A 16278-nucleotide genomic window follows, 5' to 3' on the forward strand; every position below is an offset into this window, starting at 1 on the left:
TACCATATTAAATCTAGTTAAATATAAATATTTCAATTTTTCCCTCTTTTAAATGTCTCGGAAAAGTCAATGAAATCAAAGTGAGTGTCCAGCTGTTCTAAATTACTGGATAACAATATCCAAGTAATTTAGAGCTTTTTGAAAAGCTTAAAACTGATTTAATTATAGATTGTTAAGAGATGATAAAATAAAGATCTAAATCTTAGGTGTATTTTTTACTTTGAAATTGTTTTATATTTCATATTTTGAAGGAGAGATAGAGATAAATAACAAAAATTTATGACCTAAATTTCAATCTCAATTTCAATTAATTAACTGGATGAGAAAGGCAGTTTTTTCCTCTGGACTTTATTTTCTGCAACCATGAAATAAAATGTTGACAAAAGCAAACAGAAGGTTTAGACTGTTAGAGGAAAGAAGGGTTACCATAAAATGACAATATTTCACATCTATTGTACCTCAAGTGTTCTATAAACATTTTTCAAATAATTTTACAGTAGTTGTATGCATAGGTCATATCTCCATTTTACCAATGGGAAAACAGATTCAGAAAAGTTCCGTAAGTTACTCAAGGTCATATAAGTGGTAAATGGTAGAGCCCGGATTTGAAATCAGGTCTATGTGACCAGAAAGACAGAAAGGGCCCTTCAAACTTAGGTTCATATTGGTAAAATAAAGTGTTAAAGCTCCCCCTACTACACTAAATAAATGGTGTTCATAATACACGTACTAATAACACCTATGTGTGTAGCACATTTGCACTGAAAAGAGTTCAACACAGTAATTCAGATCTCGGGCATTAGAATTAAACAAGGCTAGCTTCCCACCCCATGTTTACCACATCTGGCCCCATGACATTAGAGATGACATTACATTTTTCTGAGCCTGTTTTCTCATCTAGAAAATGGCATAGTAAGTAAAGCACAGTGTTTGGTACATGATGAGCAATTCATAAATACTTGTTTTCTAAAATTCAGTATTTTAAAAGCATTTTCAAAGTAATCTTGAGAAGTTAGAAATTGTTATTTTTATGTTATATATGGGTATATACTAACACCAAAATCACAAAAGTTAAGGGAAAAGTAAAGGGACATATTCAAAACCAGGGCATGATATTGATTATTATGATAAAAACCCTGTGTTTAGTTTCCATCCAAAAGGACCAATTTTACCTTGAAGGTATGAGGCTAAAACCAGCTATTATGGAGAAAATACCCAATTTTATTAATAAAGGTAATTTTATAAAGATTATGGAAGATTTTGATAACTAAGAGAAACAAACATACATCTTTGGAGGATGAATTTAAAGCAGTATTTTTTCAAAGCTTGGGCAATAAATAAATAATTCCTCGAGACCTTTTATTAGGCCCATGTTTTAATAAAATAGAAAACAAAATGAGACAAGCCTTTTCTATAAAGAAACCCACATATATCACATACCTTTAAATTATTAAGAAAACACAGCTGACGTTAGCAATGGAAAGGGACATGGCTCTAACAAACTCCACTGTCAAGTCACTAGCTCTAGGGAAGCCCTTGTCATTTCCACAAGAACTGAAAGGTCATCATCCTCTTAGGAACTGCCTGCAGCTTTCCTTTTGTTTTGTTGTTGTTGTTGTTTGTTTGTTTGTTTTTCTGAGACAGGATCTTGCTCTGTCTCCCAGACTGGAGTGCAGTGGTGAGAAAATGGCTCACTGTAGCCCCAAACTCCTGGGCTCAAGTGATCCTCTCACTTCGGCCTCCCAACTAGCTGGTACCAACTAAATGTTTTAAATTTTTCTGTAGAGACAAGAACTCCCTCTATTGCCCAGGGTGGTCTCGAATTCCCCTCCCAAGATGCTGGGATGACAGGTGAGAGCCACTGCACCCGCCTAGCTTCACTTTAAAGAACTAAATGGTTACTTGCATATGTGTGGAATTAAGAGGTTGGCTTTATTTCTATTTTAGAGAATATGATACAAATTGCCAGAGTTTTAACAATAAATAAATTTTTTAAAGCCACACAAGAGTAACATTCAAGATAAAATCAGTGACCCTATTTAGGTATTAAAGGCCTCGGACTTCAGTTCCCCCATCAGTATTACACACTGGAGACTTTGGTATGGTTAAGGCATTCTCTGATCAAAAAATCCATTTATCCTGACAACAAGTAACTGCAGGGATTCTGCATTCTAATTTGATGTATTAGACTATGGGTTTAAAATTTAGCCAGCAGCTGTTAGCTGGTTTTAGTATGGGCAGATGTTGGTCGTATCAAGTATTCTTTGCCACATGTGGGACCAAGTGGAACTTCCTCAGAGACCAATGTGTAATACTTCAGAATGTTAATGTTGAAGTCAGGGTCCTTTTTTTTTAGTCAACGAATGCTGTTTTCTGTAGACCTAGCAGTCATGTTGGAGGCTAAACCAGCCAAAGTGTTTATATCTCTTTTCTTTTTAGCTAGATCATATTCCCCAGGGAAAAGAATCCTAAAGGAGAACATTTGCAATGGGCAAATTACTTAACCTCTCTGGGCTTCAATTTCCTCATCTGTAAAATGAGAATAGTAACACTGCCTACATCATAGGTTGTTTGTGAGGACTGACAATCCACAAAATGTACAGTGCTCTCAATAAATGTTGGTTCTTAATATCCAATTTTATTTTGATGCTTAAGCACATAAAACAGAGGTTGCCTCTGTTTATGCCTCTGCACTCATCCTCACCACATCACTACTTCCCCCTACCTAAAATTTATCTCCTCTGTGCTTTCCCCAAATTATTCTTTCCATATGGCATGGGACTCTGCTCAGACAATCATGGCTTTCTCCTTTCTTCTTGCCCTTTACTGCCACTATCACACAGCTTGACACGAACGTTCATTCGGCAGCCTTGGGGGCTCTCTATTATTTATGTGTACATCTCTTCCTGCCATCCAGACTGTGAGGTCTTTGGGGTGAAAAACTACGTGTTATATTGCTCTATATACAAGACATAGCACTGAACGCTGTCCAAAGCAGACACTCACTAGATACTCTTTGATTCTTCTTCATGATTTGCAGATGTAGTGTGAAGGGATGTTTCCAGCTGATTAAGATATATGGTGGGCATATCGAGTACACATCTGAGTTCTGAAACATACCATAAACCAAAGTGTCTCTCCTATATGTTCAACATTTCCTCAGGACAAGCTAAAGACCGAGAGGCTATGGGAGCATTATTAACAGTTATTTACATGGTCTTGCCTTCACTTAATTTTTAAAATTCCACACAGAGCAACTCATTGAGATTTCAGTGGTGCAAAGATCTCTCTTTATTGGTAATAGGATACATTTTAAAGTCAGTGAGGTGGTTTTCAGTGTATGGTTCCTAAAATGGACCAATTACATTATAAACATGAATGTATAGCATTAACTTCCACGTATATATTTCACTAGAACATAAATCTTTTTTCTTTCACAGAAGAAATTATCCCTTCTATCTGAATTAGTTCAAATTTTATCATAAAACTCAGCTGTGGTTCCAGGAAACAGCTGGGGTTTTTGCCTCTCCATTTTCACCAAAAAATAGCAAGCAATGCATCAAGGAATACACTATCGCAAAACCATAAACTGCTTAACTCTTTTTCATGTGCCTGCAACTAACGTAGTATATTTTGGTAGACATTGAATGTGTGTTCACTTTTTACCATATTTGTCTAATAAAATAGTTTATTACTATAATAAGATGTATTCGTGCTACTTAATATGAAGGGCATTTTACTAGGTGCTATAAAATGTAACTTGACAAATGCAATCTCCTGGGAAATTTTAATATACATTAAACAGTTATTTTCAAACAAAGGGTTTATATCAGAGTCACTTGGGGAACTTTTCCCAAAAAACAGCAACAACCACTATATCACAAAAGCCTGGACTCCATCCCTAAAGATTCTGATTCTAACATGCAGCCTAGGTTGTGAATCAAGAAAAATACAATAATGGCTCAATGAAGCAAACCTCAACCATAACATCTTTGATATGTTAGTGTAGTATTTTTCTTCATAAAATAGATACACTATTAAGCTGATATATAATCTGAATTTTTGATGCACAAACACATTCATGTTAAATGACCCAAAGACAGTCTTGATACCTTAAAGAAGGTATTGATACCTCAGTAAAGGTGTGAAAAAGTATCCTCTGATTTATGAGTTTTATAAACTTGAATACAAAATATCTCACTTATCAAAAGTGAGTTTCTACATATAATTTTTCGTGCTAATCACTAAAAGCTCCATTTATAAAAACTATTAAAAATTTCATTGTTGTATCATAGGGCAATAGACATCTTCCTGTTTTGATAAGTATACAATTGTTTACATTGAAAATAGAAAACATAAAAATAAAATTGACCTGTTATATCCTATGGCAACACACAAAAATGATCTGAATTCCTTTCACCATTTTAAGAAAATCTTTTATTATAATTTTATTCATATATATTTATACATTTATTCTATAAATTTCCAACTTTGTCAATTCCAATAATACAATGAAAGAAGTCATAGAATTTTAAGGGTTAAAGATCACTTAGAACAACTTCTCAGTTATACAGATTTATAGTCTTTGAGTTGTGTTATTAACATGAATTTGGTCTCTTGAGAGGCACTGTGGTGCAGTCACATTAATTTTCAGCTGACCAAAGGTTAAGGTAAGATTAGAACCCAGACTGTCAGCCTGGTTCTTAGGTCTTTTCTGAGATGACAACACTTCTAGTTTTCTCCCCAACAACATATATCTCTTCGTGTTTTAGAGCACTTTAGGCATTTTGTCATAAATTTAACTGCCAAGTGAAAAATGTTAGTATTTCTTCTCACGAGTAGCTTTTTACAGATCGTTATAGCAAAGGGGAATCAAACAGTCCATTACCATTATTTTCACTTAACTCCAAAAACATCTTAGCTTGGCTTAAACAGAAAGCTTCTGGCTTACTTCCAGCAATCTTTATGCTACAAGACGTGTCCAATAAGATTAGCAGGCTCATTAACTTCTTTCCACTGAAATTATTTCCAATTCCTTTCTCCCTAATATCATCTCCAAGATTTAACATGAAGCCTTTTTGCAGCCATATGCATAATCTTTAGCCTAATCATCTTAACTCTAATCTTACTTAAACAACTTCCTAAATCACAAATGAAACTTCGTATGTGTCATCCATTCTTAATGAGCATTTGTAACCCCCAAGGGTGAAATCACCCAGCCTCTGTGTACTCATAGGTGACTAGATCTAAGTCAGTTTCCAGGATCTCTGGACTGATGTCTCTGGAAGATTCTGGTGGGGTCTGCTCACACAGTCCTGTGTCTATGCATTAATTCTGTAGGACTCAAAAGTAGTCCAGCACAATATAGTATTGTGCACTTCCAAATTTGTTGAGCGTAAATCTCATCTCATGTCAAATGTTCTTACCACAAAAAAAAAAAAAAAAAAGAGAGAGAGAGACAAGGAAACAAGGGAGGTGATGAATACATCTATTACGTTGGGTGGTGATGTCACTATAAGTGTTTGCATATGTCCAAGCTCATCAAATTGTACAAACTAAAACTGTGCAGCTCTTTGTATATCTGTTATACCTCAATAGAGCTATCAAAAAATAAAAAGTAGCTCAGGTTCTGACAAGTGCACTTAAAGAACTCATGGCTGGATATAAGCTATCAGACATCTTCTACACAAATTATTTTTCATTGTAACGTATGGATCTTGAAAAAAATCTAAGGCCTGAATAGATATTTAGAAGTAGAAGGCTAGCAAAATTGTATGGAGAAAGCCCCATTAGTATTGCTCAGAAGATCTGCGTTCAAATCTTGGCTGTACTTCACCTAATTTGTGTAATGTTGAGCAAGCTACATAAGCTTGCTATGTCTCAGTGTGTTCATATGGCAAGTGGTGGTTATTCAACGTACTTTGTGGGAGGCTGTGAAAACCTAGTGAGATAATGTATTTAAAATATCAAAAAAACCAAGAAAGTATTTTACCTACATAGTTCCTTGTATGTAAGTAAAAGTCATTCATAATTTAATGTTACCACACCTCTTAATCCCATTGTGTTATTGACATCTAGAATTCAACATAAATATCTTAGTATTGTTTCAATAAAGTGCTGTTAAATTATTTACTAATTTTTATAAAGAATGACTACCAAGAAATATGCTAGTGCTTTTCAATTTTGTCATCTAAACTTTTGTACTACCTGAAAAAGATATACAAGGTTGGAGTAGACTTGGGTGGTAGAAGAAAAACTAAAAAATAAAAAAAAAAAATGGTTTCATGTAGGTTGAAATGGCATTATTTTAAGGCCATGGAATGGAAGACTAATGGGTGACTTAAGAATGTGAAAGATTATTTCCCAGAGGATAGTCACCAGTTGGTTTTTATCCTTACTTAGACAAGAACAGGAGGAAATTAGCTTAAATTTCATTTGGGTTAGAGTAATGGAAGCAAGCTATGAAATCTAATTCCCAGGGAATCTTTTCTTCAAAATAAAATAGAGACTTACTGCCTACCATTGTTTCAGTGCAGCCCTGACTCCAAGAATGAGAAAACACTAGATGAAGTTTTTGTCGTTCATCTCTATAATCCCCTGCAAGGGAAGAAAACAAGCAATAACGAGCCTATTATGCAACAGGTGTTTTCACTTGTTTTCATTTCATTTTTGCTGAAAATTATTTTCCTTACTTTGCAAGCTATGAGCATTTAGTCTTCCCAAGGTTATTGAGTGAATGAGAAAGAGAGTTTGAACACAACTGCTACCTACCTCCAGAACCAATTCTTGTACATTGCACCAACTTATCTCAGTAAAGTCTTGCTCACCCTGGCACTCCTAATTTTTATCTTTATTTTAAAATGACATTATCTCTGTGACTTAAGAGGTATCTGAAAACTGAAGCAAATTGGGAATACAGCCAGTACTTATTGAGCTATCTAATACATTGCCAAACATATAAGCACTCTACAGATACTGCCTTCATTTGATGACAGCTAACATACGAGGCAAATACTGTTATTAGCCCTATGTACAGATGGAACCTAAGGCTCAAGGAAGTTAAATTGATTGCCATGGATTCCACACTAGTAGGCTGAGGAGCCAAGATTCAAACCAGTTGGTCTGACCCAGTAGGCCATGGTACAACCACTAGATAATATGGATATTATAAAGATTTGTGGTTTCAGAATTTGATTTGTTGTGAATACCTTACATTTGCAGCCTTTCTGTGTTTAGAACCAGCTGTTACCAAAACTTAATAGCCATTAAATAATATCAGTAACAAGTTTAGTTAAGTGCGTGGGAATTTAGAGATCAAAAAGTGAGTGTTGTATAGCCCAGAAATAATAAAGTCTATGAGCCTCTTTTCAAAACATCAAGTATTTCTGTCAACAGACCAAGCAGCCACACATGTCTCTAGACATTCTGGATTCTCCTGGGGATTCTGGGGCACTTTGGCATGCTCTAGAAAGGACTAAGATGCCTCAAAACTTATGCTCCAAGTCCATGCTCGAGGTGCTAAAGAAAGGGGCCTTTTTAACTTCAAGGGAGGCAGTGGCGTACTCAGTATTTTCACCTCAGCGTGCCCCGTGACTGAAAAGCATGCACGTCAGGAACTCAGACCACAGGGCAGCAGCCAAACCCCAGCGCAGACTTCTCTTTTTGTTTTCATCAAATCACAGATATTTAGAAGTAGAAAGAGCCTATTGAGGTCATCTGGTCCAATCCCTTTATCTTACAGACAAGGAATTTGAGGACCAGGCAAGGTTAAGTACTTTCTCTAGGGTCAGAAAGCTAATTAGTGACAGAGTTAGCAATAAATCACTTCCATGAAAAGACATGCTTTCAAAGCAAATTTAATTACCTTGTACTCTCAAGTGACTAATAAGAACACCCATGTAGCTAGACGATCTCCAGTGTTTCCATGAAGTAGATGTAACTCAAGAGGATCTTGAATGAACTTTCTACAACATTGAGTCAGCAGTCTTTCAAATGCACTAATTTGAGTCAAATCATTACTTTTAGGGGAAGTGTTCCTACCATCTTGTTTTCTGTACAAAGTTACAGTTTCAGCCACAGTAAATGCTCCAGTATTTTCGTCTCTTGTCTAGTAGATAAAAAATAGTAAAACTTAAGATACATTTAGAAATGAGGAACAATTTTTGGCATCTATAAACACTGTACCACAAATTCTTAAAGGAAAATATTCTTTTGATTTTATGGCATAACTTTTTCTCTAGATGATCAAGAATTATCTATTTTGTCAATTGATGACAAAACCCAGAGATGTAGGGGTAATCCATTGGTGTTAATAATTTCATAACCAAATAAAGTGTTGCAAAACATTTAAAAGAAATGGAAAGTATTTTCATGTAAGATAGATTATGAAAGTTAATTTCTTTCAACATGAATCTAGCTAAAAATCCAAAAATTTGCCTGTAGAAAATAAATAGAGTTAAATAAGAAAGGACAAAAAGGAAACATCACTAAGTAAAAAGAAAAAATTCTAGAGATGAAATGGATATGGGTTAAAAACACAAATAACCATTAAGTCAGTAGTCAACAGCAAACACCTAGTCTTCCATATGAAAAAGTGAAACAGAAGGTGAACACATGAAAAAACAGTGAGAACTAGACGGGGCAGTCTGTGCAAATGCAGGCTGATAACAAACCAAAATGCTGCTTCCATCAGCGGGATAAACTGCATCAATTAAAATATGTCTTGAAACATTATTTCAGGAAAGAAGGAAAGAGATATACTGTCAGAGAAGAGCTAATTCTGACAGCCATAAAAGCATGTAGTTTGACATTGAGAATGCTCAAATTCCCACAGTTTACTAAATTTAACTCCAAAGACGTACACATTCTCAGAAAATAGAAACCCTCTATCACATTTAACATTTCAGAAATGTGTTAATGATAAGGTTTTCCATTTGACTGTGTCTTTTTAAGTGAACTCAGTAGAAAAACGGGCAGCAACGTCCATTTGACATGTTGTATTAAGCCTAATGTTCATGTTATGTGCCTACTATAGGAAAATCAATTTTCGAGGGGCTATTTCATGGCTCTACAGTAATCTGGCTTCAAGGACATTACATGGCTGTTCAATGTCAATTATTCTTAAATTTTCATGTTCTAGGAAACACTCCTCAAATGAAATCATTGAGATTTATGAATGCTACCAATCGAAGAGAACAGAAGCATGGATGTTTCATGGAGAAAAAGAGATGTTCTGATCAGTATCAAGTAATAAAGCATAGCATTTCTCTTCCTGTAGCAATTGATGATGAAGAGGATGATGACAGCGTTTTACCTCAACTTCACATTTCTCCAAAGCTGAAGATTTTCTAGATGACCTCCCTAAATGAAGTGATGGACAAGCTAGGTTTTCTTTGGAACTCTGACTGCCTAGAAAGGATTGACTTGTTTGGGATTCCTCTGTGATTCAGAAACCTAACAAGATGATCAACAGATTAGCAATTGTGTGTTGCTAGTGATCTACAAAATTTTACTGAATTTACTTACTTTGTTTAATAGAAACTATGTTCCCAGCACTGTTATAAATACTTTACAAATATTAAACTCATTTGATTCACTTAATACTCATAGCAATCTTGTTAGGTAAGAACTATTATTATCGCCAATTTCCAGAGGAGGAAGCTGAGGCAGACAGAGGTAAATTAATTTGCCTGAGGTCACATAACTAGTAAGTATAATCCTCTCTTAAAACTCAGCAGTGGTCAACCTTTTAGCTTGATGCTGCATCCTTTTCTGGGCCTTCTCACTAAATGGTAGTTTTCAATGAAAAGTCATTCAGGGAGCCACATTGAAAATGAATAGTTGCCTGATCATAATAGTTGAGTTTATTAATAGTTTACTAAGTGTCAGATACTGTGCTAAGTGCTTAAAAAACAACAACTCCTGTTTGATCCTTAATGTAAGCAATTCTATTAGGAGGTACCACTTGCATTTAAGTGAAAATACTGAGCTGTGGGTGGCTAAGAACTTTTCTGTAAATTACATGGCTAATAAATGGAAAACAGGAATTCAAACCTGAATTATCCATCCAGTCATGGAACCCATCTACTGTAGCATGAGGTGTACTGCCTCCCTATTAAGGAGCTAGTCGTTTAAGGAGAGAGGACTAAGGGATAATGATTTTGGCTGACTGTTGTTCTTTTTTCTCCTCTTTGCCATAATAGGCCATCAGCAAGTTTTCTATTAAATGGAATGAGCCACATCACATTTAAACAGATAGATTAGGAGTGTAGTTCATCTATGAGAATTCCCTGACAATAAAAGCCCCTCAAAAAAAACAGTGTGTTAAACCAGTTCAATAACCCCCATCTCTAGCAAACTATATCCGACCATGACTAACAGCCATGACAATGCCATTACTGTTGACTAAAGAGAGTGGTAGAGTCAACCTTCTTTAAAAAATTTTAAATTTACGGTAAAGTCACATCTAAAATAAAGCTTAAAAAGAGTCATGCTGCAATATGGAGAGGTGGGCTGCGGAGTGGTCTCATGTTCCTGACACAGAGATGATCTCACATGAGAAGTACAGTTTAAATATAAATTACCAAGAATATTCTTTTCTACAATTTCCATATTCACCTGCAATGTGATATGCTGTCATCTGATAATACCCGCACTGTCAAGCCACAATTTTAAGCATTTTTTTCAAGACTCAAAATACAAATCAATAAATTGAGATCACAAATGAGTTGCAACAGCCAATAATTTTATTATAATCCTATCTTTTCTAGAGATAAAATCATTTATGTTTCTTTTATATTTTAGTATTTTTAGAGATTATTTACCTTATTTTATAATTTTAGAAGCAAATGATTTTTACGTGGTTAAAATTTAAATTTTAAATGTAACAAATATTTTTAAATTTAGTGATTCTTATCAAACTACTGATATATTTTCTTTGCTTAGTCTTATAGTTACCATAAGTATAAAATGTATGCAGTAGTCTTCCTTCATCTGAGGGGAAAACATTGCAGAACCCCCAGTGGATGGCAGAAACTACAAACTCTATACATACTATGCTTCTTCCTATACCTGCATTAAAGCTTAATGTATAAATTAGGAGATTTCTAATACTTTATTGTAAGAGCTTGACAACAATAACTAATAATAAAGCAGAACAATTATAACAATATGATGTAATTAAAGTTATGTGAATGTGGTGTCTCTCTCAAAATATCTTCTCATACTGTACTCACCCGGAAGGTGAGTACACCTTCTCTGTGATGCGAGATGATACAATACCTACATAATAAGATGAAGTGTGAGGAATAACATAGGCATTGTGACACAGTATTAGGCTACTACTGACCAGAATTTATATTCCTGAATCTCTGCAACTATTCCTCACTTGCAGTAAATGACTTGGTGTCACTCATTTCAGGCGATCCCTTGTTGAAGTCTTTGTATAGGCTCAATGCTTTCTAGCGCAGCACGCTGTCGTCAATCGGAACACGTTTCTGTTCATGTCTTCTACCCATAAATTTAATGCCTTTTCCATTTCAACAAACACTTATCATGCACTGTAGCCATAGCTTTTGCAGTCTGAAGTGAGACAGCAAAACTGGCATGAGTCTCTTTTTCCTTCTTCACAATTTCACAGAGAGACGATTCATTCTTAGCATAGGTCTTAGTAACCTTATCATTTTTTTTCTTTATTAAGTTGAGAGCTTTCTCCTTTTCACTTAAAGAAGCACTTGATGGCTTCTCTTGGGCATATCTGAATTGCTAGCTAGCATCACTACTCTTGTGCTTTGGGGTCCATTGTTAAGGAAAATCAGGGTGACTTCAACACAAGAACTCCGATACCATGACAATCTGATAACTGCAACAGTAAGTCTAATAACTGAGATGGCTACTAAGTGACTAAAGGATGGGCAGCGTTTCCAGTGTGAACATACTGGACAAAGGAATGTTTCACGTCCCAGCTGGAATGAAGCAGGACAGTGCAAGATTTCATCAAGCTACTCAAAATGGCATGCAACTTAAAATTTATGAATTGTTTATTTCTGGAATCTTCTATTTAATATTTTCAGATCACAGTTGATCATGGGCAACTTAACCCCTGGAAGCGCAGATAAGTTGGTCTAGGCACTATCAACATTTAAACTGCAAATACAAACGAATTCTTTGTGCGAATTAGACACAAGAAAATGAAACTGATTTCTCACAATTCAACTGTAATCGATATTCTTACAACTCACTGCAAATGACACACCACACAATACGATATAAAATCAATCTTCTCATTTCTGTGAAAGTACCTTTTGTTTGCAGCAGAAAAGGACTGAGGCTTTTTGATACAGTGATTTATGGAACTTAAAATAAAGAATAAGGAGAAGCCCTTAACTGATGGCTTTTCAAAACATAGGAGTCTTTAATTTTATGAAAACAATATATACTTTTCTTAAATTATTAGAAATTATCTCTACTAGAAAAAAGAGCATGGAAATCAGACAACTTAAGGCAATTCCTAGATTTATGAGTTCTACATCATTAGAATTTTGTTGAAACCTTGAATAAGTTGCAAATGAAAACTGGTTTTGAAAGGCTGCCTTAAAACCACTTACATATTACTAAATATTTTGAATTTATTTTTTCGGTAGAGCTCTGTTTTTTGAATAATATCCTATTTGAGTTCATTTTCAAGGAAAATGTTTCATAATACTTAATAAACTTTAAAATATTTTAAGGTTTAGCAAGATAAGGAATCTATACCATAAGTAGTATTCTCACATAATAATAGGATTTTAAATTCTAGCCACCAAACCTCTGTCCCCTGTAACAACAAAAGTTTGTATGGGCACTCCCTTGTGACCTACTGTCCTTCGCTCAAATCCCCTCTTGTTCAAGGTAAAGAATTTTTGTTGTCTAGAAGACCTCCAAACATTGCAAAAAATGCTCCAATGCCTTTCATGTTGATACAAATGTCTACTAAAGACAGCTATGTGTTCCCAAAAGTACTTAATTATAAGTTCGTGTACCTGAGAATTACTTGATACGCTTCTTATAGGAAAGTTTATCTCAGTATTATTTGATATGCTTCATACAGGAAAGTTAGTGAAGAAAGATGAGGTACCAAGCAAATATCCTACATAGAGGGTTGAAACATACACTGACCTCTGAAACATACATAATTAATTTATATCATTCAACTCAATTATTAGCATTAACAATGTCAAGAATAAAAATGCATTAACAGTAAGTGGTTAAGAAATTTACAATTAATGTTTGCCAAAAAGTGGATAAAGGACCGATTGTTTGAAATACTTGTTTTTATTTCTGAATCTACAGTTTTACATTTGTCTCTTAAGCCAGGTTCCAATTAAATTTACCGCAAATGACATACAGTATATACAAATGAAATATTCTCTTTCCTGAGAAAGACTTCTCATTGGTACAAGGGAAGGACTTAGGCATGGTATTAATTACACAAAATTAGAATTTGCATTCCCCTTTTCCATACACAAGGTAGAAAATAACTTACTGCACAGAGGTAAATGATTCACCTGCAGTCACACTGTTGGTAAGTCTCCTGTTTGCAAAAATATCCTATAAATATTTAGGACTACCTATTAACTCAATAACATTCCCTAAAGCCAGCCCCTTTGCCTCTGTATGTAGTTATGAATCATTTTGTAAACTAAAGGCAGAACTGTAAACAAAAATATTTGTAAACAAAAGGAAACTAGGGAAATATATTAGAAATTAACAAATTTAAGCCACAAATAAACTTATCAAATGTGCTCAGTGTTTCTATCTCTGCTAAAATGTCTTGAAGTTGATAGGAAAAGTGTTATGACTGTCCACCTTTTACAGATGAGAAAACCTAAGGCTACAGCATTACCCCAGAGTGACTTACCTGAGAGCACATAGTTTAATTAAAGGGTGGACTTACGATTTTCAAACCCATGTATTTCCCTCTAGATTCCAGAGTCTGGCAATTCATTCCTTATCCACACCGCTTCATTACATAGTCTGGGGACTGACAGAAAGGGAGCAATGTCTGGCCTTCTGAATGTTTACAGTGTTCCGTATGCACTATTTAATTCTATCTTATTCTTTCTTGTGTCTTGGCCATGTCTCCCCATTCACTGTAAGTTCTTTGAGAGCATGCGTCATACCTTTGGCCTCTGTGGAACTGTCAACAATTACTAGCACAAAGCCAAGGACTTGTAACTTTTAAAAAATATTTGTTCATTCACTAAGTAGATGCAAAAGTTCTGGAAGGCCTGTTCCAGAAGGGTGGAAAATAATTGTATGGCACAGGCAAATTGGGTTTATCTACTACCCAATTCTGTATTTTTTTATTTCTGTAGAAATTCACTAATTTTCTTTCTTCTATTTTCAAAAAAATATTATAACTGTTCTTTGATGACAGTATCCAGTGTTTTCAATGAAGCAGATGTTCTCAAACATTATTGGTGAGGAACGTAAGCTTTATGGGTATAATTTATCAATATGTAAACATGCTACTTTAAATGCAATTCCAGTAATTCCAATTGTAAAAATGTTGCCTAAAATAATAATTAGCAGTGTTCACGTGCATACCAAAACTGGTACCTTTGACATGTAAAATTAGGAAATAACCAAAATATTAGCTATAATCCAAGCTTTCAGACTCTTGAAACAGTATGCAGGTGAGCCAAGCCAGCTCTTTTTTCTCTAAAAAACTTTCAAATAATTGAAAAACGTTTCTATAATTTGTACTGTTTTCATTATATTAACAACATCAGTTTCTTCTTCCATTCATGCAAATTAGTTTTAGCCTATGAATGAGTCACATACCTTTATTACATGATGCTTTTCTTGGAACACAGGAATCTTAAACATTTGGCACCAATATGTTGTATCTTTGTTTGGGATGGGGACCTGTCTTAATAAAAAGGGGAGGAAGACACAAAGTCACCTTCTCTTAACATGCGCCTGAATACAATAATGTAAGCAAAAATGTTCATATACACTTTGAATAAGCCCATCCCTATAATCATAAAACCTGAAAACACTTACGTCCTGATTTACCAGATCAAAGTACTGTAAGGCTGCAGACAGCACACTGGTTTTCTCAGGATTCAATAACCGCAAACTCTTGGTGCCCCTATTGGAGTCATGGTACTTGGGACCAGCTTCTCCTGCATCTTCATGGTGGTAGGCCCAGATCACTCTCACAGTGCTATCCTGGGGATCAGACATGGGCATGGTTAGGTCTCATGAGAGCACTTTCTTTACCACTGAGTTGAGTTTAAAGAACTCTATTGTAAACAAGATATAGAAGCGAAGAAAAGACAACAATGACATTTGGAGTTCTCAACATGGTCTCTAATATTAATTGCACAAATTTGATTAATTCATTAAGGATCCAAATATATGAGTCACTTTTTGGAAGGAATCATCTCTCAGCATGCAAGATTATGTGTTCCAAAACATACTGAAGGACAATTGACTCAGTAATTACACTTTTAAGTATATGACAACAATAAATCATTGTCATGCCAAAACTTTAAACTTGCAACTGGTAGCTTCTAAACAAATATTCTTGTTCAGCAGCAGAGACTTTGGAAAATTAAATGCCATGGAATATTTTAGGGAAAGATAAATTAATACAACAAAAATTAAAATTACCTTAGACTTTTCCTTTTACAGTAGATGTTTTCCTAAGCACTAGCCTAGTCATACATATAAATTTACAGAAAGTATAAATATAGAAGGATTTCTAATTCTGGATTTTTTAATTACACTACCGTTAATCTATAGTCATTTTATGAATCCGGGGAATTTCCTAGGGACTGGTTTACCACAACTAAGGAAAGTACTGTCAGATGAAATTGGTTTCCATTAAGCAACCAAGAGAGACTGCCCAAAGGGCTATGGGGTGGGGAGGGTTTGAGGGGTGTAAAGAAATTGTTCAATCTTCCCACAGATAAAGGTGTTTTTGCCAGATCTTTGTAATAAGAACTTTGAAAATAAATAATAAAGCAAAAGCTATTTATTTTAAACGTTCTCTTTGCTATATTCTTTCTTAATAAGTCAAATGACTATAATTATTATTCCAATTAAAGTATAATTGCACTGTATATTGCATAAAAAGTAATCCCTCTCTTTGCATGCATTTTTTCTGCCTCGTTTACTCTTTACGCTGAATGTTAATCAGAACTGCTTCATACTTTTTACATTCCCATTTTTGAATCTTTAATCTACAAAAAAAAGGTAATTGTATTGGTCTATACAAAATAAAATTAATCC

General features: G+C 34.7%; 1 protein-coding gene across 1 annotated transcript in view; it reads right to left on the reverse strand.

The window, feature by feature from the left end:
• Window positions 1–16278, reverse strand: part of MOXD1 (monooxygenase DBH like 1) — a 103346-nt gene that overhangs the window by 60610 nt on the left and 26458 nt on the right. Inside the window, 2 exon segments of the mRNA NM_001265792.1 lie at window positions 14824–14907; window positions 15046–15213. Of these exon segments, the coding sequence (NP_001252721.1) occupies window positions 14824–14907; window positions 15046–15213 (252 nt within the window).

Source organism: Macaca mulatta, chromosome 4 (genome assembly GCF_049350105.2).
Source record: "Macaca mulatta isolate MMU2019108-1 chromosome 4, T2T-MMU8v2.0, whole genome shotgun sequence".
Lineage (NCBI taxonomy): Eukaryota > Metazoa > Chordata > Mammalia > Primates > Cercopithecidae > Macaca > Macaca mulatta.